Here is a 24,268-nt window from a genome sequence, read left to right on the forward strand (position 1 = left end):
TGTGCATATATCAATTTGTGTGAGGGCTCTTATTTCTCTAGGATATATTCAAAAGAGTAGGATTGCTGGATCCTATGGTACTGCTATTTCTGGCTTTTTAAGGAAGCATCAAATCGATTTCCAAAGTGGTTATACCATTTTACATTCCCACCAGCAGTGTATAAGTGTTCCAGTCTCTCCACAACCTCTCCAACATTTATTATTTTCTGTTTTTTGGATTAATGCTAGCCTCGTTGGGATGAGATGGTATCTCATGGTAGTTTTGATCTGCATTTCTCTAATGGCTAATGATCATGAGCATTTCCTCATGTATCTGTTAGCCACCTGACTGTCTTCTTTGGTGAAGTGCCTGGTCATATCCTTTGCCCATTTTTTAATTGGATTCCTTGCCTTTTTGTTGTTGAGGTTTTGCAGTGTGTTGTAGATTTTAGGGATTAGACACTGACTGGATTTGTCTTAGCCAAAATTTTTTTCCCAGTCTATAGGTTGTCTTTTTACTCTTTTGGTGAAGTCTTTTGATGAGCATGTTTGATTTTTAGGAGCTCCCAGTTATCTCGTTTCTCTTCTGGTGTTTGTGCATTGTTAGTTATGGTTTATATTCTGTTTATGCCATGTATTAGGGCTCCTAGCATTGTCCCTATTTTTCTTCCATGATCGTTATTATTTTAGGTTTTATATTTAGGTCTTTGATCCATTTTGAGTTATTTTTTGTTCATGGTGTGAGGTATGGGTCCTGTTTCATTTTTTTTCAGATGGATATCCAGTTACGCCAGCACCGTTTGTTAAAGAGACTGTCTTTTCCCTCTTTTAATGGAATTTAGGCCTTTGACAAATATCAGTTGCTCATAAAAAAAAACAAATATCAGTTGCTCATAGGTGGATGAATTTACATCTGGATTCTCAATTCTGTGTATCTGTTTTTGTACCAATATCTGTTTTTGTACCAGTACCAGGCTGCTTTGACTACCATGGCAGTATAATAGCTTCTAAAATCAGGCAGTGTGAGGCCTCCCACTTTGTTCTTCTTCTTCAGTAATGCTTTACTTATCTGGGGCCTCTTCCCTTTCCATATGAAGTAGGTGATCTGTTTCTCCAGCTCATTAAAAAATGCTGTTGGAATTTGGATTGGGATTGCCTTTATCTGTAGATTGCTTTGGGTAGAACTGACATTTTCACAATGTTGAGTCTTCCTATCCATCAGCAAGCTATATTTTTCCATTTATGTAGGTCTCTTTTGGTTTCTTGCAGTAATGTCTTGTAGTTTTCTTTGTATAGGTCTTTTACGTCTCTGGTTAGATTTATTCCTAAGTATTTTATCTTCTTGGGGGCTGTTGTAAATGGCATTGGGTGATTTCCTCTTCAAAGTTCTCTTTGTTGGTGTAGAGTAATCCAACGGATTTTTGTATGTTTATCTTGTATCCTGATATTCTGCTGAACTTTCTTTATTAGCTCCAGTAGTTTTCTTGTGAATTCTTTGGGGTTTTCTGTGTATAAGATCATATCATCTGCAAATAGAGATACTTTTACTTCTTCCGTACCAATTTGGATGCCCTTTATTTCTTTTTCTAGCCTAATTGCTCTGGTTAGGACCTCCAGCACAATGTCGAATAAGAGTGGTGATAAAGGGCATCCTTGTCTGGTACCTGTTTTCAAGGGGAATGCTTTCAGTCTACCTCCATTTAGGACATGTTGGTTGTTGGCTTTATGTAAATGCCCTTTATTATGTTAAAGAATTTCCCTTCTATTCATAAGTTTGCTAAGAGTTTTTATCATGAATGGGTGTTGGACTTTGTCAAATGCCTTTTCTTCATCAATTGGCAAGATCATATGATTCTTGTCTTTTGTTTTATTTCTGTGATGGATTACATTGATTGTTTTTCTAATGTTGAACCATCCTGCATAACTGGTATGAATCCCATTTGGTCATGGTGAATTCTTTTTGTGTGTGTTGTTGAATTCTATTGGCTAGAATTTTGTTGAGGATTTTTGCATCTATGTTCATGAGGTATTTTTGTCTTTTCCAGATTTTTTTCTGTTATTGATGTCTGCCTTCACTCCGTTGTGGTCAGAGAAAATATTGTGTTTAACTTCAGTCTTTTTAAATTTATTACGACTTGCTTTGAGACCTAAAATGTGGTCTATCCTGGAGAATGAGCCATGTGCACTGGAGTAGAGCGTATGTTGTACTGTTTTGGGGTGGAGTGTTCTGTATATGCTTGTTAAGTCTAATTTGTTTATAGTGTCATTCAGATCCTCTGTTTCCTTGTTGATCTTTCTAGATGTTCTGCCCAATATTGAAGGTTGTGTTGATATCTCCAACTATTATTTTAGTATTAGGAGCCCTGGTGGTGTAGTGGTTAAAGTGATCAACTGCCAACTGAAAGGTCAGCAGTTCAAAACCACCGGCAGTCCTGCTGGTAAAGATGTGGCAGTCTGCTTCTATAGAGATTTACAGCCTTGGAAACTCTATGGGGTCACTATGAGTCAGAATCAACTCAACAAGAGTGGGTTTGGTCTTTTGGGTTTGTCTCTTTCTCACTTTAATTCTGTGTTTGCTTGGTATATTTAGGTGCCCTGATTTTGGGTTCATATATATTTATGATTGTTTCATCTTCCTGGTTAATTGACCCTTTTATCACTATGTAATGTCCATCTTTATCTTTTCTGACAGATGTCTTAAAGCCTGCTTTATCTGATGTTACAATTGCTGCCTCAGCTCTCTTTTGGTTATCATTTGCATGAAATATTTTTTTCCATCCTTTCACTTTTAACCTATTTGTGTTCTGGAGTTTAAGGTGTGTCTCTTGTAAATATACAGTTGAATCTTTTTTTTTTTTTTTTGATCTATTCTGCTGCTCTGTCTTTTGTTTGGAGGAGTTAGTCCATTTACATTCACTATAATTACTGATAAGAAGTGTCTTATTTCTGCCAATTTTTTTTGTGTGTCTTAAGCCTTTCTTGTCTTTGTCCTTTAGTGCAACTTGCTTTGGTGTATAGTTGATTTATTGTAATGATCCTTTTTGGTCCTCTTCTCCTTTCTTTTTGTGTATGTTTTTTATATTTTTTCCTACTGGTTACCATGAATTTTACATTCAAGAACTTGTATTTATAACATTCTAGTGTAAGTTGGTACCAACTTATCTTCAGTAATATAGGAGAAATTCTATTATCTATACCATTCCTCTCCTCTTTTGTTATCAGTAATTACATGTTCATATTTCATTTGCCCTGCAATATAATTTTATTCTTGCCTTTTATATATTTCTTATTAAAACACATGAAGCACAAAACATTTAGAACTACCAAGCATGAATTCTCTATTACTAGCCCTTATACTTCTCCATGCATTTCCCTTTATTAGGGGTCTTTCTTTTTATGTATAGCTTTGAGTTACTATCTAGTGCCTTTTCCATTCCATCTACAGAACTTCCACTAGCATTTTTTGTAGAGCCAGTCTGGTGGATGTGAACTCCCTCAGCTTCAGTTTATCTGGAATATTTTAATTTCACCCGAACTTTTTTTTACTTTTTGTTGCGCTTTAAGTGAAAGTTTACAAATCAAGTCAGTCTCACATACAAAAGTTTATATACACCTTGCTATATATTCCTAATTGCTCTCCCCCAACAGTCTGCTCTTTCCCTCCACTCTCTCTTTTTGTGTCCATTCTGCCAGCTTCTAACCCCTTCTGCCCTCTAATCTCCCCTCCAGATAGGAGATGCCAACATAGTCTCAAGTGTCTACTTGATCCAAGAAGCTCGTTCTTCACCAGCATCTTTTTCTATGCCATTGTCCAGTCCAATCCCTGTCTGAAGAGTTGCCTTTGGCAATGGTTCCTGTCCTGGGCTAACAGAAGGTCTGTGGGCCATGACCACTGGGGTCCTTCCAGTCTCAAGCAGACCATTAAGTCTGGTCTTTTTATGAGAATTTGAGGTCTGCATCCCACAGCTCTCCTGCTCCCTCAGGAGTTGTCTGTTGTGTTCCTTGTCAGGGCTGTCATCAGTTGTAGCCAGGCACCATCTAGTTTTTCTGGTCTCAGGTTGATGTAGTCTCTGGTTTATGTGGCCCTTTCTGTCTCTGGGGCTCGTAATTACCTTGTGTGCTTGGTGTTCTTCATTCTCCTTTGCTCCAGGTGGGTTGCTTCGATGACCACTTGCTAGCATTTAAGACCCTGGATGCTGGTCTCCAAAATGGGATGCAGAATGTTTTCTTAATAGATTTTATTATGCCAACTGACTTGGATGTCCCCTGAAACCATGGTTCCCAAACCCCCGCCCCTGCTACTCTGGACTTCGAAGCTTTCAGTTTAATCAGGAAACTTCTTTGCTTTTGGTTACCCCAGTTGTACTGACCTCGCCTCTATTGTGTGTTGTCTTTCCCTTCACCCAAAGTAGTTCTTATCTACTATATAATTAGTGAATACCCCTCTCCCTCCCTCCCTCCATCCTACCTCTCGTAACCATCAAAGAATATTTTCTTCTCTGTTTAAACTATTTCTCAAGTTCTTATAATAGTGGCCTTATACAATATTTGTCATTTTGCAGCTGACTAATTTCACTCAGCAAAATGCCTTCCAGATTCCTCCATGTTATGAAATGTTTCACAGATTCATCACTGTTCTTTATCCATGCATAGTATCCTTTGTGTGTATATACCATAATTTATTTATCCATTCATCCGTTGATGGGAACCTTGGTTGCTTCCATCTTTTTGCTATTGTAAACAGTGCTGCAATGAACATGGGTGTGCATATATCTGTTCGTGTAAAGGCTCTTATTTCTCTAGGATATATTCCAAGGAGCGGGATTCCTGGATCGTATGGTAGTCCTATTTCTAGCTTTTTAAGGAAACCCCAAATTGATTTCCAAAGTGGTTGTACCATTTTACATTCCCACCAGCAATGTATAAGTGTTCCATACTCCCCACAACCTCTCCAACATTTATTATTTTGTGTTTTTTAGATTAATGCAAGCCTTGTTGGAGTGAGATGGAATCTGATTTTAGTTTTGATTTGTATTTCTCTAATGACTAATGATCGTGAGCATTTCCTCGGGTATCTATTAGCTACCTGAATGTCTTCTTTAGTGATGTATCTGTTCCTATCTTTTGCCCATTTTTTAATTGGGTTATCTGTCTTTTTGCAGTTGAGTTTTGCAGCATCATGTAAATTTTACAGATCAGGTGCTGATCGGAAATGTCATAGCTAAAAACTTTTTCCCAGTCTGTAGGTAATCTTTTTACTCTTTTGGTAAGTTCTTTGGATGAGCATAGATGTTTGATTTTTAGGAGCTCCCAGTTATCTACTTTTTCTTCTGGATTGTTAGCAATCTTTTGTATACTGTTTATGCCATGTATGAGGGGTCCTAACATTGTCCCTATTTTTTCTTCCATGATCTTTATCGTTTTAGATTTTATGTTTATATCTTTGATTCATTTTGAGTTCATTTTTGTGCATGGTGTGAGGTATGGTCTTGTTTCATTTTTTTGCAGGTGGGTATCAAGTTATGCCAGCACCATTTGTGAAAAAGACTGTCTTTTCCCCATTTGACTGATATGGGGCCTTTGTCCAATATCAACTGCTCATATGTGGATGCATTTATGTCTGGATTCTCAATTCTGTTCCACTGGTTTATGTATCTAGTGCTGTACCAGGCTGTTTTGACTAATGTGGCGGTATAATAGGTTCTAAAATCAGGTAAAGTGAGGCCTCTCACTTTGTTCTTCTTTTTCAATAATGCTTTACTTATCCGGGGCCTCTTTCCCTTCCATATGAAGTTGATGATTCGTTTCTCCATCTCATTAAAAAATGTCATTGGAATTTGGATTGGAAATGCATTAAATGTATAGATTGCTTTTGGTAGAATAGACGTTTTTACAATGTTAAGTGTTCCTATCCATGAGCGGGATATGTTTTTCCACTTATGTAGGTCTCTTTTGGTTTCTTGCAGAAGTGTTTTGTAGTTTTCTTTTTATAAGTCTTTTACATCTCTGGTAAGATTTATTCCTAAGTATTTTCTCTTCTTGGGGGTACTATAAATGCTATTGATTTAATGATTTCCTCTTCGATGTTCTTTTTGTTGGTGTAGATGAATCCAACTGATTTTTGTATGTTTATCTTCTATCCTGATACTCTGCTGAACTCTTCTATTAGTTTCAGTAGTTTTCTTGAGGATTCCTTAAGGTTTTCTGTGTATATAAGATCATGTCATCTGCATGTCGTGACTTCTTTCTTACCAATCTGGATGCCCTTTATTTCTTTATCTAGCCTAATTGCTCTGGCTAGGACCTCCAGCACAATGTTGAATAGGAGTGGTGATAACGGGCATCTTTGTCTGGTTCCTGATCTCAAAGGGAATGCTTTCAGGCTCTCTCCATTTAGGATGATGTTGGCTATTGGCTTTGTATAAATGCCCTTTATTATGTCGAGGAATTAATTTTCCTTCTATTCCTATTTTGCTGAGAGTTTTTATCATGAATGGGTATTGGACTTTGTCAAATGCCTTTTCCGCATCAATTGATAAAATCACGTCATTCTTGTCTTTTGTTTTATTTATATGATGGATTGCATTGATTGTTTTTCTAATGTTGAACCATCCCTGCATACCTGGTATGAATCCCGCTTGGTCATGGTGAATTTTTTTTTTTTTTTTTTTGATATGTTGTTGAATTCTGTTGGCTAGAATTTTGTTGAGGATTTTCGCATCTAAGATCATGAGGGGTATAGGTCTGTAATTTTCTTTTCTTGTGGTGTCTTTACCTGGTTTTGGTATGAGGGCTATGGGGCTTCATAGAATGAGTTTGGTAGTATTCCGTCCGTTTCTATGCTCTGAAATACCTTTAGTAGTAGTGGTGTTAACTCTTCTTTGAAATTTTGTTAGAACTGCAGTGAAGCTGTCTGGGCCAGGGTTTTTTTTTTGTTGGGAGTTTTTTTATTAAGTTTTCAATCTCTTTCGTTATGGGTCGATTTAGTTGTTCTACCTCTGTTTGTGTTAGTTTAGGTAGGTAGTGTGTTTCTAGGAATTCATCCATTTCTTCTAGGTTTTCAAATTTGTTAAAGTACAATTTTTCATGATATTCTGATATGATTCTTTTAATTTCAGTTGGGTCTGTTGTAATATCACCCATCTCATTTCTTATTCAGGTTATTTGCTTCCTCTCCTGTTTTTCTTTTGTCAGTTTGGCCAATGGTTTATCAATTTTGTTGGTTTTTTCAAAGAACCAGCTTTTGGTCTTGTTAATTCTTTCAATTGTTTTTCTGTTTTATTTAGTTCTGCTCTAATTTTTATTTATTTATTTATTTATTTTCTGCTGTCCAAGGGTTTCTTTTGTTGCCCTCTTTCTATTTGTTCAAGTTGTAGGGATAATTCTTTGATTTTGGCCCTTTCTTCTTTCTGTATGTGTGCATTTATTGATATAAATTGACCTCTGAGCCCTGCTTTCACTGTGTCCCAAAGGTTCTGATAGGAAGTGTTTTCATTCTCACTGGATTCTATAAATTTCTTAATTCTATCCTTAATATCTTCTATAACGCAGTCTTTTTTGATCAGGGTGTTGTTCAGTATCCAAGTGTTTGATTTCTTTTCCCTGCTTTTTCTGCTATTGATTTCAACTTTTATGGCCTTATACTCAGAGAAGATGCTTTGTAATATTTCAATGTTTTAAATTTTGCTAAGGCTTGCTTTATGACCTAATATGTGGTCTATTCTAGAGAATATTCCATGTGCACTAGAAAAGTGTTGCTCTTTGGTGGAGTGTTCTGTATGCCTATGAGGTTGATTTGTTTGATTGTAGCATTTAGCTCTTCTGTGCCTTCATTTAGCTTCTTTCTGGATGTTCTGTCCTTCACCAAAAGTGGTGTGTTGATGTCTCCTACTATTATTGTGGCGCTGTCTATCTCACTTTTCAATGCTGATAGAGTTTGTTTTATATATCTTGCAGCCCTGTCATTGGGTGCATAAATATTTAATATGGTTATCTCCTTGTGGTATATTGTCCCTTTAATCATTATATAGTGTCCTTCCTTATCCTTTATGATGGATTTCAAGTCTATTTTGTCAGAAATTAATATTGCCACTCCTGCTCTTTTTTGATTGTTTGCTTGATATATATTTTTCCATCCTTTTAGTTTGTTTGTGTATCTAAGTCTAAGGTGTGTCTCTTGTAGGCAGCATATAGACAGATCGTGTTTTTTAATCCATTGTGCCACTCTCTGTATCTTTATTGGTGCATTTAGTCCAATTACATTCAGCGTAATTACTGATAGGTATGAATTTGGTGCTATCATTTTGATGTCTTTTTTTGTGCGTTGTTGACAGTTTCTTTTCCCACATAATTTTATGTGCTGAGTAGATTATCTTTATACATTTTCCTCTCCTCATATTCGTTATTGTTGATTTTGTTTCTGGTGAGTCTCTATTTTTTTCTTGTATTTTATTTTGATGTGTAGGATAGTTTGTCTCCTTTGTGGTTACCTTGTTATTTACCCCTATTTTTCTAAATTTAAAAGTAATTGTTATTTCTTTGTATCACCTTGTCCTCCTCTCCATATGAAAGATCTATGACAACATTTCTTAGTCCCTCTTTATTGTTTTAATATTGTCTTCTTTTACATAATAACAGTGCTGTTTCCCTGTTTTGAGCACATTTTTATCTTGATTTATTTTTATGATATCCCTGTCTGGGTTGACATCTGATTGTTCTTGGGTTGATATGTGATATTATTGATTTTCTACCCAAAAAGCTCCCTTTAGTAGCTCTTGTAGTTTTGGTTTGCTTTTTATGAATTCCCTAAACTTCTGTTTATTTGAAAATGTCCTAATTTTGCCTTCATATTTGAGAGACAGTTTTGCTGGATATATGATTCTTGGCTGGCATTTTTTTCCTTCATTTTTTATTTAAGTCATCCCATTGCCTTCTTGCCTGCATGGTTTCTGCCAAGTAGTCTGAGCTTGTTCTTATTGACTCGCCTTTGTAGGTGATTTTTCATCTATGCCTAGCTGCTCTTAAAAATTCTCTCTTTATCTTTGATTTTGGCAAGTTTGATTATAGTATGCCTTGGTGACTTTCTTTTAATATATACCTTATGTGGAGTTTGATGAGCATCTTGGATAAATATCTTCTGATCTTTCACGATATCAGGGCAGCTATCTGCCAACAAATCTCCTGCAATTCTCTCTGTATTTTCTGTTATCCCTCCCTGTTCTGGAAATCCAATCACTCGTAGATTATTTCTCTTGATAGAGTCCCACATGATTCTTAAGGTTTCTTCATTTTTTTTTAATTCTTTTATCCAATTTATCCAATTATTCAAATGTCTTGGTGCCAAGTGCTTTATCTTCAAGTTCACAAATTCTGCCTTCAACTTGCTCAATTCTGCTCCTCTGATTTTCCATTGACTTTTCTAATTCTGTGATTTTATTGTTAATCCCCTGAATTTCTGATTGCTGTCTATCTATGGATTTTTCCAGCTTATTAAATTTTTCATTATGTTCTTGAATAACCTTTTTAATTTCTTCAACTGCTTTATCTATGTCTTCCTTGGCTTGTTCTGTGTATTGCCTGATTTCCTTCCTGATGTATTAAAGAGTTCTGTATATTAATCTTTTGTATTCAGCCTCCAGTAATTCCAGGAACGCGCTTTCATCTAGAAGATCCCTTGATTCTTTGTTCTGAGAGTTTGTTGAGGTGATCATGGTCTGTTTCTTTATGTGACTTGATATCGACTGTTGTCTCTGAGCCATCTATAAGTTATTGTATTAGTTTATTTTATATTTGCTTACCGTATTGTAGCTTCTTGCTTTGTTTTGTTTTGATATGCCCAAATGGGTTGCTTGAGTGAGCTAGCTTGATTATTTTTACCTTTGGAGTGCTGACGTCCTGTCCCCAAATGGCTAGAGCTGTTATCAGGTATATCAGTCTAGGAGTCCATTCACTTTTCTTGTATGAATTCAGCTCAGATGTCCAGGTAGCTGATCATCAAGTGTGTGGTACAGGCTCTGTCCTACAGTCTTAGAGGGCCAGGGGTAATTGGTGTAGGTACCTGTATCTGATTGCAGCAGGGGATCATACTCTGAACAAGGCAGGGGGCTGAGAATCGTCCCCCAAGTGTCTTTGAGGAAAGCGTGTCCCTGTTCCCTAGAGCGTACAGGTGGGTGAGTTCTGCAGATAGACCATAGGCACCCAGTGTTTTTGGTTGTAAGGACTGGGAGGTACCAGTTATCCTTGGACCTCTGTCACGGGTGGCTGGGTGACCTGAGTGGAGACACCAGTCCTTATGTCCCTGATGTGGGTAGGTGAGGACCCTGTTTAATAGGCAAAGCGGTGTCAAACATCAAACACCCACCTCTCCACTGCACAGCTGAAACAGTTGTAGTCTGCCAACAAGGGCCTATTCTCCTGATATAAGCCCACATATGTCCATGCGGGGGGAAAGGTACTCAAAATCCACAGACTGTTTATGCCTGGACAGGAGCCACTTCTGGCCAGAGCTCCCCCGGTTAGTGGAGCTGGCAAATTATCTTTTCCCCCAGTTATGAATTTATTCGTTCTCCAGGGCCTGGAGGATGGCTCTAGGGGCTCAACACTGCCCATCTCAGACCCAGGGAAATCAACAGCCGTTGAAGCCAGCTTGCAGTAAAATATATGCAAGTACTTAGCTTTTGCTGAGAGTGAGGTCTTCTCTGGTTCCGGAGGTGTAAGTTGGCTGTGTGGCTGGCCGGTTCTGCCTGAGGAAACTGTGGCTGAATGCTAGTACCAGCCTGCTGCAGCCACTCCCGGGAATGGTGCCTGAGGGCTCCCAGTGATTCAGGTCAGGTAACTTCTCTCTGCTTCTGAACCATCTCTTCCTCCGCCTCCGCCTCTGTTTGTTTTCTAACCTTCCCTTTGATGTTCAGGGCTCCTAGCATGTCATCAGTATACTTGTTTCACTTGTTTTTTTGGGTCTTTGTTGTAAGAGTGCTCGCCAGAAGGGTCTGTCTATTCCGCCATCTTGGACCTCATCCACACCCTAATTTTTGAAGGACAGTTTCGCTGTATAGAGTATTCTTGGTTGACAGTTTTTTTTTTTTTTTCTTTCGGCACTTTAAATATATCATTCCATTGCCTTCTGGCTTTAATGTTTCTGAGGAAAAAGTCAGCATTTAATCTTATTGGGGATTCTTTGTATGTGACTGTTTGCTTCTCTCTTACTGCTTTCAGGGTTCCTCCTTTATCTCTAATATTTGAGAGCCTCACTATGATGTGTCTTGGTGTAGATCTCATTGGGTGTATCCTGTTTGGGGTTCTTTAAGCTTCTTGGATTTGTAGATTCATGTCCTTCATTAGTTTTGGGGAAATTTTCTGACATTATTTCTTCAAATATTCTTTCTGTTCCTTTCTCTGTCTCACCTTCTGGAATTTCCATGATGCATTTATTAGACCTCTTTTTGTTGCCCCATTTCCATTAAACTGTGCTCAGCCTTCTTGAGCCTGCATTCTTGTTGACCTTCAGGGTCTGTAATTTTAACTGTCTTATCCTCTAATTTGTTGATTCTTTCTTCTGCCTGATTAAATCTGTTGGTGATCTTTCTATTATGTTTCTCATTTCAGTTATTGTCCCTTTCAGTTGCAAGTCTCTTTTATTAAGATCCTCATTTTGTTCTTGCGTTATTTTCCTTATTTCTTTTGCCTCTTGGTCTATGTTTTCCTGTAGTTCTAATTATGTTTAATGTTATTTCATTATATTCTTTCATTTTTTTTTTTTTTTCATTTTTTGATCATCCCGAGATGTGGTTTCATTCCCTTTATTCAGTTCATTTGGATAGGTCCTTGTTTCTCTGTTCTTTGTGGGCCTTGTTATTTTTTGTAGTTGTATTGGAATTTTTGAGGGTGTTAATTTTCTCAGTTTTCCCTTGTGTTTGGTGTTTTTGCCCACACTATTTTCTGCAAGAAACCTTGAGGTGGGCAGAGCCTGTGGCCTTTGTTTTCTGCTTCCTTTCCCTCTCAGTGGCAGCTCCTTCTCCCACCTTGGTTTAATTGGGATTTGAAAGTTCCAGATCTTGTTTTTCAACTTTCAATCTATCCCAAACACACAAGAGAACCTGCTGTGGTCAGTCTGTCCACAAGCAGGCATCACCGCTCAGGTGAACTATCGTGTACTAATCAATCTGTCCACCAGGGGATATGGTCCCCTCTCTCTGCTTATTACTTCCTTTTTCTCTTTCTGCTATCAAGTTTTTAGTCAGAAAAGGCACACCCAGGGAGCTGCTTTCAGAACATTGTGTTGCCCTCTGGTTTTGCCAGAGGTTTCCTTCCCTGCTCTGTGTAGGCTGCTTATATCTGAGTTGGCATCAGGGGAAGCTCTTTTCTCTGCCTCAGGAGGAGGAGGGGTTGGCACTCCCCACATGGGCATCTGGAAGATGTCTTGTTAGCTTCAGAGCCCCAGTAGTCCTGACAGAGAGCAGTCTCCACATAGGTGACCCACCTCCTCACTCTACTGTTGGGAACCTTCTGTAGGAATTCGTATCAGTCCAGTAGTCAATAGTTACCAGTTAGAGGAGGAATAGTTACACTCCAAATGGACCCCAAGGAAGGTCTTCCTTGCTGCTATCAGAGCCTGCCCCATAGTGCGTTGGCTGTGCATGTAACCTCTACTCAAGATGCCTGCTTCCTAGCACACAGCAGCTGCTTCAGTCAGCTGTCCTGAGCACTGACTGTAAGGAAGAGCAGACAGACTTGAACTGATCCTCAGGAAGGTGTGCTGTCTTGGTTTCAGAGGCTTGAGATATGGGGTGTGACACTATGGGGTGCTTCTATAGCAGTTTGCAACAGCCTGCCCTGGCAGCCAACAATTATCAGATGGTAGAGGTGGTGTCACACTCTGGTCAGATCCTCATGGAGGTCTGCCTTATTGGTATCAGAGTCTCCCTAGTAGATTGTTGCCTGTGAATGTAGCCTCCACGGAAGACTCCTGCTTCCTAACACATAGCAGCCTCAGTCAGCAGTCCTCAACCCTAGAAGTGGGGGCAGACTAACCTTGACCCCCAGGGAGGTTTGACCTGTTGATTTCAGAGGCCAGACCTAAGGGGTACACAGGAAGGCAGGTAGAGTGCTGACTATGGGAGCAGACTCCACTGCAGGGCCTTCTGTAGCAAGTCACAGCAGGCTTGCAGGTGACAGCGTCTGGGTGGGGGAGGGGATGCCACACTCCAAAGAGACCTCCAAGGAGTTCTGCCTTATTGCTATCAGAGCCCTCCCTGTAGTATGTTGGCTGTGGGTGTAGCCTGCACTAAAGATGCCTGCTTGTTAGCACACAGCAGCCTCAGTCAGCAGTCCTCAGCCCCAACTGGAAGGGGGAGCAAACATACCTGAACTGACTCCTCAGGAGGTCAGTTCTGTTGATTTTAGAGGGCTGAGCAATGGGGTGTGCAGGGAGGGAGGTAGAGTGTTGACTATGAGAGCAGACTCCACTGCAGGAGGCCTTCTGTAGCAATTCACAGTAAGCTTGCAGCTGACAGTGTTTGGGTGGGGGAGGTACCGGCACACTCCAAATGAACCCCCTGGAAGTTCTGCCTTGTTGATTTTAGAGCAGAAGCTTGGGATCTTGTCTCTTTGTCGAGGCAGAGGGCGTGGTGGCTAGGGAAACCGGCGCTTTTTCTGGGGCCACTTACCCAGCTTACATCAGCCAGTGGCCCTTGTGGCTGGCGGAGGGGCAGAGACATTGGAAGAAACGATTTTCTTACCATACGCAGCTCCTTGTCAATTCATTGATTCTTGCCTGTCTGCAGTTTCCCACTGCTTTCCTCGAAGCCAAGCACTGCTTCTTATTGTATTTGTGGGTAAGGGTCAGAACGATGGTTTGTTTATGCCACCATCTTCAGAATCCCTACAGGTTTGTTTTTAAAAAATTGTTTTCTCTGTGTGTGTATGTGTGTGTTATTCCTTAAGGTTATGGCTTCTTGGTGGATTGTCCTTTTAATCATTATATAGTATCCTTCCTTGTCTTTGATGGTTGCTTTTGCCTTTAAGTCTATTTTACTGAGATTAGTATTGCCACTCCTGCCCTTTTTTAGTTGCTATTTGCTTGCTATTTTTTCCATCCTTTGATTTTTAACATATTTATGTCTAAGTTGTGTCTCTTGTAGACAGCATATTGATGGGTAGTGCTTTTTTGTCCATTCTGCCACTTTTTGTCTGTTTACAGGTGTATTTAAGCCATTTACATTCAGTGCGATTATCGGTAGGTATGAGTTTATTGCTGTCATAAATGTTGTGCTTTTTTGTGGTGTTCATATTTTCTTTGTTCCTCTTACTCTCCTGTGCTGATTTCCTTTTGTTTGTGGATTTTCTTTTCTTTCATTATTATAAATTGCGACAGACTGCTACATCTTTTCCCACGAAGCCAATGGTGGTTTTGAACTGCCAATCTTTCGGTTAGCAGTCAAATGCTTTAAGCACTGTGCCACCGGGGCTCCTGATCTCTTGGAGAGCTCTAAATATTAGTCTTTTGGATTCCATATCAGGTAGTTCCACTGCATTTTCTTTTATTGGAAGGTCATCTGGCTCTTTATTTTGATCACTTGCTGGAGCCATCTTGTCCTGTTTTTTAATATGTTTTGATATTTTCTGCCTTCTTGGAGACATTAAGGCATTATTTTCTTTATTTGTGGATTGTGTGTTCATTTGTTCCAGCCTGCTTCTTTCTTTTGATAACATCAGGGTGAGCAGGCCAGGAATGCTTTGCTGCTTGGTCATCTGTGGACACAAAAACTCTCACCACCTTGTCCAAGTGGGCAGGGCAGCAGCAGTCATGGCAAGCCCACTTCACTGGTTTGGTGAGGTGGCTGAGGGCAGACTGGGCAGGCACTGTCTACCTCCTGTTGTTGGTCCAGCAGTATGGGAGCATTTACAGCCCCTCACCAGCTAGGTGTGGGTGTTGGACGGGGAGTGGTATGAGCTCACTTACCACCGTTCAGCAGCTGGTCGAGTGGTGGGAGGGGAGGGGCAGTGCAGAGAAAGAAAAAACAAAGAAAGATAACCAGTGGGTAGCAAAAGGAATAAAGGGAAAGAAAAAAAAATAGTGCAACAGGAGCCGGCGAATGGGGATGAGTGGGACCTAAGGCAGTGGCAGGCCAGTGGCTCTCTACCTGTGGTGGTGCAGCCTGGCCTGGCAGGAATGGTTAGAGGTGGCATAGGGGGCTAGGTGGGAGGGAGAAGGAAAAGCAAGAAAGAGGTTAATAAAAAAAAGAAAAAGAATAAAAACGGTGTGGCGGGAGCTGGTGGGTAGGGAAGGGGCAGACCTGGGCTGGCAGTGGGCCAATCACTCTCAAGCCAAGGCAGCATAGTGTGGCCTGGTGGGAAGGGGTGGAAGTGGTGTATGAGGCTGAAGAGGTGAGGGGTGGGAAACAGTGTTTCTCTGGTTACTGGGTGCTCTGTCTCCTCTTGGGAGCTCTGTGAAGTTGCCTTCCTGTACTCCCTGTCTCAGGTCATTGCTGGCTGTGCTCCAAGGTGGCAATGCTATGCTGTGTTAGTTGGTAGGGGACCTCCACTCTGTATCTCTCCTCGTTCTCTGTTTTCCTTCAGTTTCTTCTTCCGTTTAGTGTTTGATCTAGTTCTTTATCCCTTCATTAGACACTTAGAGTTCCAGGATTGATGTTTATATCTATTTTACTTAGTTTTTCGGGTCTTTGCTGCAGAGAGACGGCCTAGTGCATCTCTGGTGCCATGTTGGCTCCACCTCTTCGATAAACAACTTTTAATGATGGTGAAATGTTTCCTTATAAGGGCTAGTCTGCATTTTAATTAACTAGTTCTCTACTCTTTCTAGGTTTTCATAATTGTAAATGATGCTGAGACAAGCATCTTAAAACATTTTTTTATTATGGAAAATTGCGAACACATGAAAGTAGAGACAATAGTTCAGTAACCCCCTGTACCCATAACCCAAGTTCAGTCATTATCAATACAGGAAATTTCTTAATATCATCAAATATTTAGTCACGGTAAAAGTTTCCCCAACTGCATCGTATTTTTAACAAAATAAATTCCATACATCACAATCGATTGATATGTCTCTTACATATTTTTTAACTAATAGTAGTATTCTCCTAAGGAGCCCTAGTGGTACAGTACTTAAGTGCTTGGCTGCTAACTGAAAGGTTGGCAATTTGAACCCACCCAGTGGTTCTGTGGGAGAAGGACCTGGCGATCTGCTACCCGGAATATTACAGCCAAGAAAACCCTGTGGGAACAGTTCTACTCTGTTAAATGCAGTCACTATGAGTTGAAACCGACTTGATGGTACCTAACAATGACAACAGTCTCTCTCTCTCTCCTTCTGTCTTTCCTTTGCAGTTTATTTGAAGAAAATAGTTGTTTGTCCTTTGCATGTTTCTCACAGCTTTGATTTTGCTAATTGCATCTCCATGGAGTCATTTAACATGATCTTCTGGCCTTTCTATTTCTTATAAGCTGGTAATTACCTGAGAGGTTTGATCAGATTCAGGTTAGTGTTTTGTTTTGTTTTGGTGAGACAGCCTTATTGTCAGGAAATCCCTCCTATTGCTCATTTCTTTTCTTATGAGGTTGTGGCCTTGGCGAGCATCTCCACTGACCTAATGTTGATGTGTCTCCAGTGGAATCCTCAAGAAGAGCCCATGGGAGCAATGCCTCGAGTCCTTGCACCTTCACGAAGTGTGTGTGCAGCCTTTATCACTGGATGTCTGTGTGACTGGACATCAAATACTTGTCTCCCATTTTCTTTCCTGAGTACCTTAAATATGCTACTTTTTTTCGTCTACTTGCCTGGATGGCCAAAGAATTTTTTTTTCCTTTTTCTTTAAAAGCCAATATTTTCACTAGGATTGGTTCAGTAAGGCCTTCCTGGGTCTGTTTTCTCAGGTGTGTGGTATACCTTCTCAACATGAATTTTCTAGTGCTGGTGCAAACCTGGCCCCTAGGAGCTCATAAAACCACAGGCCAAAGCTCCTTTCCAGGACAAAGCCTTAATATGGGTTTGTCCTGCCACTGATGGCAGGAGAATCCAAACTGAGCACAAGAAAAACAGGTACAAATGAAAGAGATGGTCCAGATGAACATGTAAGAGGGGAGCAAAAGAGGTAGAACTGAGAGACCGTGAGGCCCTATTTCTTATCACACTGAAAACGACAGAAGTGGGGGAGTGAGAGCCAAGCAGTTATAAAAGCTACCCTGACACATCTTCCTTCCTAAATGTATAGCAAAGCTCATCTCCCTTAGACATGAGTAACAGAAAAACTGTTGTCAAATGCCATATAAACTCCTCATAAGAAAAAAGAGGATAAAGTTCCTACAGACAATGAGGAAGTGCCAGAAAGACATGCTGATAAAACAGATGACAACTGTAACCTAGTATTTGAAAACAAGCCAAAAGATAAAAATTATGAAGGAACAGTGTCTTAGTCATCTAGTACTGCTGTAACAGGAATACCACAAGTGGATGGCTTTAACAAAGAGAAGTTTACTCTCTCACCCACTACACCCCCAGGGTTTTCTCTTACAGTCAGGGAGGCTAGAAATTTGAATTCAGGGTGCTAGCTTCAGGGGAAGACTTTCTCTCTCTGTTAGCTCTGGGGAAAGGTCCTTGTCATTAATCTTCCCCTGGACTAGGAGCTTCTCAGAGCAGGGACTCTGGGTCCAAAGGACACACTCTGCCCCCGGCACTGCTTTCATGGTGGTATGAGGTCCCTTCGTTTCTCTGCTGGCTTCGCTCTTTTATATCCCAAAAGAGACTGATTTAAGACACAACCTAATCTTGTAGATTGAGTCCTGCCTCACTAACATAACTGCCGCTAATCCCACCTCATTAAGATCATAGAGGCAAGATTTATAACACATAGGAAAATCATATCAGATGACAAAATGGTGGACAATAACACAATACTGGGACTCATGGCCTAGCCGAGCTGACACACATTTTTGGGGGATACAATTCAATCCATAACAAACAGCATAAATAAAAATCAGAAAAATCTAGAAATGAGGTGATTTGAGAAATGAAGATTTCAAATGAGATGACAGTAAATAGGAAAGAATTAGAAATAAGGAAAAAAAATAAGATCTTTCCTGTAAAACACTGGCACGGGTGTGAATGGGATGACCCCAGCACTTCAGTCAGGGCACAGGCGGAGAACCAGGACTGGGCTTGCAAGGGGTGGCGGCGGGCAGGGGGGAGCATATAGAAATATCTTGTAATGTCTGACCGGAAAATCCAGAGCTGGGGTGGTTCTAGAGAGAATGACAAGTGGGAGGGTGTCTTAGTTTCCTAATGGCACTGTAACAAAAATATCACGAGTGGTTAGCTTTAAAGGACAGAAATTTATTTTCTCACAGGTCCGGAGGCTAAAAGTTTGGGGCCTTGACAGTGTCCATTCCTTCCTAATAGGTAGTCCTGGGCGTTCCTTGATTCCTGGGCTTGTGGATGATCCTCACGTGGCATCTGTCTTCCCCCACATGTGTGTCTCTGGGTCTATGCTTCTCAGAAGTGATTAGATTTAGAACCCACCCTACGTGGGTGTGACCTGATTAACATAACAAAGAAACTCCTATTTCTAAACAAGATCACATCCACAAGTATAGGGGTTAGGATTCCAATACATATTGTTTTGGGACACAGTTCAATCCATTACAGAGTGCATCAGTCCACTGAGTCCCTCCTGACTGCTTATTCAGATGAGAATAAAGAAAGTCTCTATGGAGCCTGTATAGAAACGCCCATCCTCGGCAACAAGATCCAGAGAGAGAGACAGAGCACAGGTCCCAGGGCACCTGTGCATTCTGTCGAGCTGATGACTCCCCCACCCACAACCTGCACTGTCCAGGTGCGGACAAGGCCCAGGCCTTCCCCTCGAGGCCAACAGGGGAGAGACGATGCCACTGGGCCTAGTGGGGCCACACTGAAAGATGTTAGTGTCCACTGTCTTTGGCTCTCTGCCCACAACTTCACAGCCTAGTGGTCTGCCCACTTTCAGACTATACTGGTTAGAAACGTGGGGTTGGACTCTGGTAGAAATTGGAATTCCAAGCTCCGTGACATTTGTGTACAGTGTTTTTCTGGACACATTCTTGGAAACTGGTCATCTGAGAACATAATGTATGGGGAGAGTGAAATGAGGCTGAGGTCGCTGAGCAATTGACATGACTCCTTCCCAAGGGCTAAGCAGCATTTGTACATCTGGGTCCTTTTATGATTAATAGGAACCACATAACAGTCAACATAGCATCCCAATCATGAGGAGGCTTAAGGGAAGTGGAAGTCCCTTCCGGTCCACCCTAAAGAAGACTGTCATTCTCCTTAGGGGCAAAGCACCTTTTTCTTCCTCTTGAGAGACAGCAAGAGTGTTCTTATGCCAACAAGAAGATGTCTTCAATTTTCTTTTCAAAGATGCTGTGGACGGACACCCCTTCTCTCTCTGGTAGAAATGGCCTATGCTCTGTGCACTAAAACTGTGCTTAGAGAATTCTCAGCAAAAAGGGATGGCTTGACACTTTTAAAATCTTTTTTTTTCCTAGTTGGAAAATGTATAAATGATCACTGGAATAATGGAAGAATATTTTTAAAAAGTATAAATAAGCAAAGGATAATCATCTGGAACCCTCATCACTCAGAGAAAAACCTATTAGACTTTTAAATTTGTATCTCTCTATAGATTTTCTGCAGGATTGCTGGCTATACCAGCGCGGAGCATTTCCTTTTCCAGTACTAAGGGTCGAGAGAAACTACCACCTGGTTGCACAGGAAACATCAAGAACAGGAAGACTTCTGGGTGGGAACTTGGAGAGTATTTTCATTTTTCCTCTCCCTGGACATTCCAACCGGCCAAACCTCCTTCTTATAACTCCCCTGAATTGTGTTCCTGTTCAAAAAGTGCTCCACCTGGGTCCTGGCTGATGGAGGCGGGGTTGGTGGGAAGTAGGGCCTGACTCAGAGGCAAAGTGGATGGAGGCTCACAGGTAGCTGCTTCTGCCCACCTCCGCAAATTAGAAAATGGTCCCACTAGGTGGAGCATGGCTGGATGGCAAGCCAGCTCCTGCCCACAGAGCTTCAGGTGGGCACAGTGGTGCTGGTAGGAGGCTTGCTGAGTGGGGGGAGGGCTGCATTTCAGCCCCATCGGCCCCTCCCACACATGAGCCTGGGCTGGTGGCAGAGTGAGAAGAAAGCGCAGCCTGGGGAGGTGGAAACGGGAGTCACCCTACAGTGAAAAGAAAGTTAACCCATCAGTATTTTGTTTTGTTTTTTAGAACTAGCACTCCCATACTTGAATTTGAAACTTTTCCTAGATATCAGTGAATGCTCCAGCCAGCCTTGCCAAAATGGCGGGACGTGGGTAGAAGGAGTCAACCAATACAGATGCATTTGTCCACCAGGAAGGACTGGGAGCCGCTGTCAGCATCAGGCCCAGACTGGTATGTAGCCAGTGGGGGGCTAGGTGAGGACACCATGGTGCAGAGAGAGGAGACCCTAGTCCTGGATCACCGAAATGCAGCATGTAGCGAGCTCACTTCCTCACTCTGGTCCCGGAGGTGGTTATCTGGAGCGGAGCTTAGCTCTTTTGTGTCAGCAGAGTTTTGATCCTTCTTACAGAAAAAAACAGGAGTGGAAGGACTGGCTGACTCCTGAGACCTCCTTAGGTTGGAAACTCAGCCAGAGAAGTTTCATTGTTGCCACCTGATCAACTTTTCCTCTGCCAGCAGAACAGCCTCTCCTTTCAAATGTTTCCATCATATCCTGAAAAATCAGTAGTTATTGATGCAGGCCAAAGTATTTTAAGAGCTGGATAACAAGGCATTTGATTGGTGATAAGGTTTTTATCCACATATTGAGTCTCAACATAACTCCAGCCAGGTCTAAGAAGCCACCCAGTGGCTGGTGTTATGCATGGTGAGAGAACCCAATGATAGGAAGTCATGGACAGACAAGGGTTCCCATGCTATGCAGCAACTAAAATTTTTTCTCATAAAAAAAAAGTTAAATCCAAAAGATGCCCTATTCCTTTGCCAAAAAATAACAAAAACAAACCCTGTGCTGTTTGGTTGTCTTTAGTTCCCTGTGGAAACTCTATGGAGGGGAAAGGGTGCTGGTAGTTAGGGAGTGTACAGAGAACAGGAGCTGTATCAACACGTATTGATTTGATTTGATTAGCTTCACTCTCAGATACCTTGCATTGAACAAGCCCAAGGTCAGGTTTAAATATTACCCCTAGAGGTTTGCTGCTTAATAAGTCTTGACTCAGTTCAGCTAAGTCAGCCTCAGAGTTCTTGCTGGAACTCTGGTGCTCTCTCAGAGGGAGGCCGCCGTCCAGGGGTGCCCAGAGATCCCCTTCAAGCTCCTCCCGGGAGGGCCTCCCCCCAGGACCTCTCTCTGGGAAGACAGAGCGCCAAGGCAGGGACTTCCTGGCTGTCCTGCTACTCTTCCTCCTGTTTACAAACAAGAAGCAAAAAGACATAGGCTTCCTTTGAACCCAAATGTGCTGGTCCCGGACACTGAGTTTTCAAAACCCCACCAGAGGCGTGAGGGGAGGGGGAATGTGGGAGGGGGGACACTTGCCCCTCTCCGGGAACAATGTACAGTGGGGCGCGAAATGACCTTCCGAGGCGCCACAAATATGAAATGGGCCTGTGGCAGCTGGGCAAGTGGGGGAAGGCTTTTCTGCTGACAAGTTACCAGTATCGATGTGTAATCATCTTGAAATGGGGGAGGGGGGCGCAACTTAGAGAATGCCCCCGGGCGGGCGCTGTTACTCTCAATAAACGTCTGATCTCCGTTAAAAAAAATACGTCAGGGTTTCTCCTGCTGTCCGGATCGTCAGTCATTAGTTCCTCAGGAACAGGGAGCATTTACAGAAGTATCCCCATGGCAGGAATCTTCTCCAGAAGGGCAGGAGAAGGAGTAAACAGGCGAATCTGAAGCCACCTCATGTCTCCACAGTGTTCACCAACCGCCCAGCATAGGGCCTGGGCTCTGGCTTACCCGAGCCCTGGACCCTCAGCCTGGAGCCCTCCTTCCCATCATGCTCTGCTGTCTTTCCAGCTCCGGGGAAGGGGAGGGCCCCTCCAATTATGTTTCCCACCGATTCTTCTTCAATCTCGCCCAACCGTGTGAGATTTTTAAATACTTTCTTTCAAAAAGTGACTTTTTTCCCTGATTATAAAAGTAACTGCTCTCGATCAAAAACAAAACTTGAACACTTTAGAAAAGTCAAAGGAAAAAAGAACAAAAAAGTAGTGGCTGATAATTCAAAATTCCAGTGCTCACTGTTAGTATTTTGGTGTTTTTAAAGACTGTTTGAATGAAAACGTCAGCTCAGCTCTTCCCTCTGTGCGGTTTTGTGACCTGATCCTTCATTTAACGTTATATTCTAGCGCGCTCCCCCTCTTGGCCCACCTTGTTAGGCCCTGGGCTGCTCTGCTCAGTTTATGGTTAATGACTCGTTTTTCCTTTCCCTACTCCAGAGTAAGCTCTTTGAGAAGGGTGCCCCCATCTTGGCTCTCCTTCCGACCCCTCCCAAGGTTGGGCCCACGGCAGGTGCACCAGGGCCGGCACTGAAGGTGTCTTCTCCCCGCAGCGACCCCCGAGGGCCGCGTGGCCGGCGACCCCGCCTTCAGCCGTGCGCCCCGGTGCGCGCAGGTGGAGCGGGCGCAGCACTGCAGCTGCGAAGCAGGATTCCACCTGAGCGGCGCCGCCACGGACGACAGCATCTGCCACGGTAGGCGCAGGCTTCACCGGCGGGGATGGGAGGCGGGTGCGCGCGGTGAGGCGGGGACTCCCACCCCTCCTCCAACCTGCCTGCACGCGCACCGGGCGGGCGGGCGGCTTCCAGACCGCAGTCTCCGAAGGCCCCGCCCACTTTGTGTTTTAGGTAAATGGTCACCTTTGCTTGCTAAGACGGTAGTTCGCAGGCGTTAGGAGCGATCTTAAGAAAGCGAGATTGTAGAGGAAGTAGCCGGAGAGTCCCTGGCTCGCCCGGAAGTCAGAACGTGGCCCGGCCTCTGCAACCCAGCTTTTCCTGGCAGGAGAATCTTGACCCCCGTTATCCTTTCTCCATCCTGGCTGGAATCACGTCTGCGGGAGACGAGGAGAAGCTTGAATCACTGTCCTGGTAGACAAGGTCCTGGAGCTTAGCTTAGCTTTGCAGACCAAAGTTTCTTCCCAAAACAACTCAAGCCAGTAGCTTCATACCTGAGAATTGGTCAGTTGGTGCTAACAGCCTCATTTTTGCAACAGAAGAAATAAGACCCTCTTACTGCCTAAGATGAGGAGCATTAAGATGGAGCTGCTAAAGGGGTGGACCCCTGTGTCTGCAGCTCCACACTGCTCTCGCCTGCCCAGCCTGATTTGCTGGCCTTTGCAAGGTTTCCCCAGTTAGTCTCCAGCCTTAGACAGCAAAACCCACCTAAGGTCTGTCAGTCCTGTGACTGCAGTTCCCCTCCCCCTTCTCCCTTCAGCCCTCTGGGTCCTTGGCTTGGGAGAAAGGGAAGTACCCCTGCTGTCTCTCAGGTACTCCGCTGGAGAAAAGGCTCAGCAGCCGCATCTGGCTTAGCCACTTAGGCGCAACTAACATCACCTCCAGAAATGGAGGTGTGGCTCTCCTGGCTCACAGGTGGGTCATACCCGCTGCAAGCTTCATGGTTCCTGGAGTTACAGCAGGCACTTCTGTTCCCAGATGTGAATGAGTGCGAGCTCTACAGGCAGGAGGGGCGCCCCCGGCTCTGCATGCACGCCTGCGTGAACACCCCGGGCTCCTACCGCTGTGCCTGCCCCAGCGGATACCGCTCCCTGGCCGACGGGAAGAGCTGTGAGGGTGAGTGAGCCTGCAGGTGGGCCAGGCAGTGGGAGGCTGGAGAGCTCCTCTGCACCCGGGTGGTCACTTGCTGCTGCCCTGACCTGCCAGGACCTGAGAATGGGGGCCATCAGGTAGGTCAAGGTCTCAGATACATTTTAATCTTCTTTTTACAAACCACCAACAAAAAGACATCTAAAAGATCAGACTGCAAGGTTGTCTGCATAAGTAGGAAATGAGTTGCTTAACCGTCCTGGCAAATAGTCTCTTCAGACTTTATGTGGTAACAGTTTTCCACATCAGGTCATGACCTCCCACTTAGCAATGCCTTCAGCTAGGGCTGGACCCCAAGGCAGAGTAGTCGGTCACTCACCCATGTGGTGCAAGCTTCTTCAGCACATTGCACCTTTCCATGGCCCTATGTGGGCACCTGAAAGTCTATCTCTGCCCCTCAGTGGACACTTGTGCCTCTGAAAGGG

General features: G+C 42.8%; 1 protein-coding gene across 3 annotated transcripts in view; it reads left to right on the forward strand.

The window, feature by feature from the left end:
• Positions 1-24,268, forward strand: part of FBLN7 (fibulin 7) — a 104,580-nt gene that overhangs the window by 75,389 nt on the left and 4,923 nt on the right. The window contains exons 4-6 of one of the 3 annotated variants that reach the window (XM_049857056.1): positions 20,251-20,415; positions 22,575-22,715; positions 23,673-23,810. In XM_049857056.1, the coding sequence (XP_049713013.1) occupies positions 20,251-20,415; positions 22,575-22,715; positions 23,673-23,810 (444 nt within the window). The remainder of the gene's footprint in view (positions 1-20,250; positions 20,416-22,574; positions 22,716-23,672; positions 23,811-24,268) is intronic. The other 2 variants (XM_049857057.1, XM_049857058.1) reach the window with 2 other exon arrangements.

This window comes from Elephas maximus, chromosome 17, assembly GCF_024166365.1.
Source record: "Elephas maximus indicus isolate mEleMax1 chromosome 17, mEleMax1 primary haplotype, whole genome shotgun sequence".
Taxonomy (NCBI): Eukaryota; Metazoa; Chordata; class Mammalia; order Proboscidea; family Elephantidae; genus Elephas; species Elephas maximus.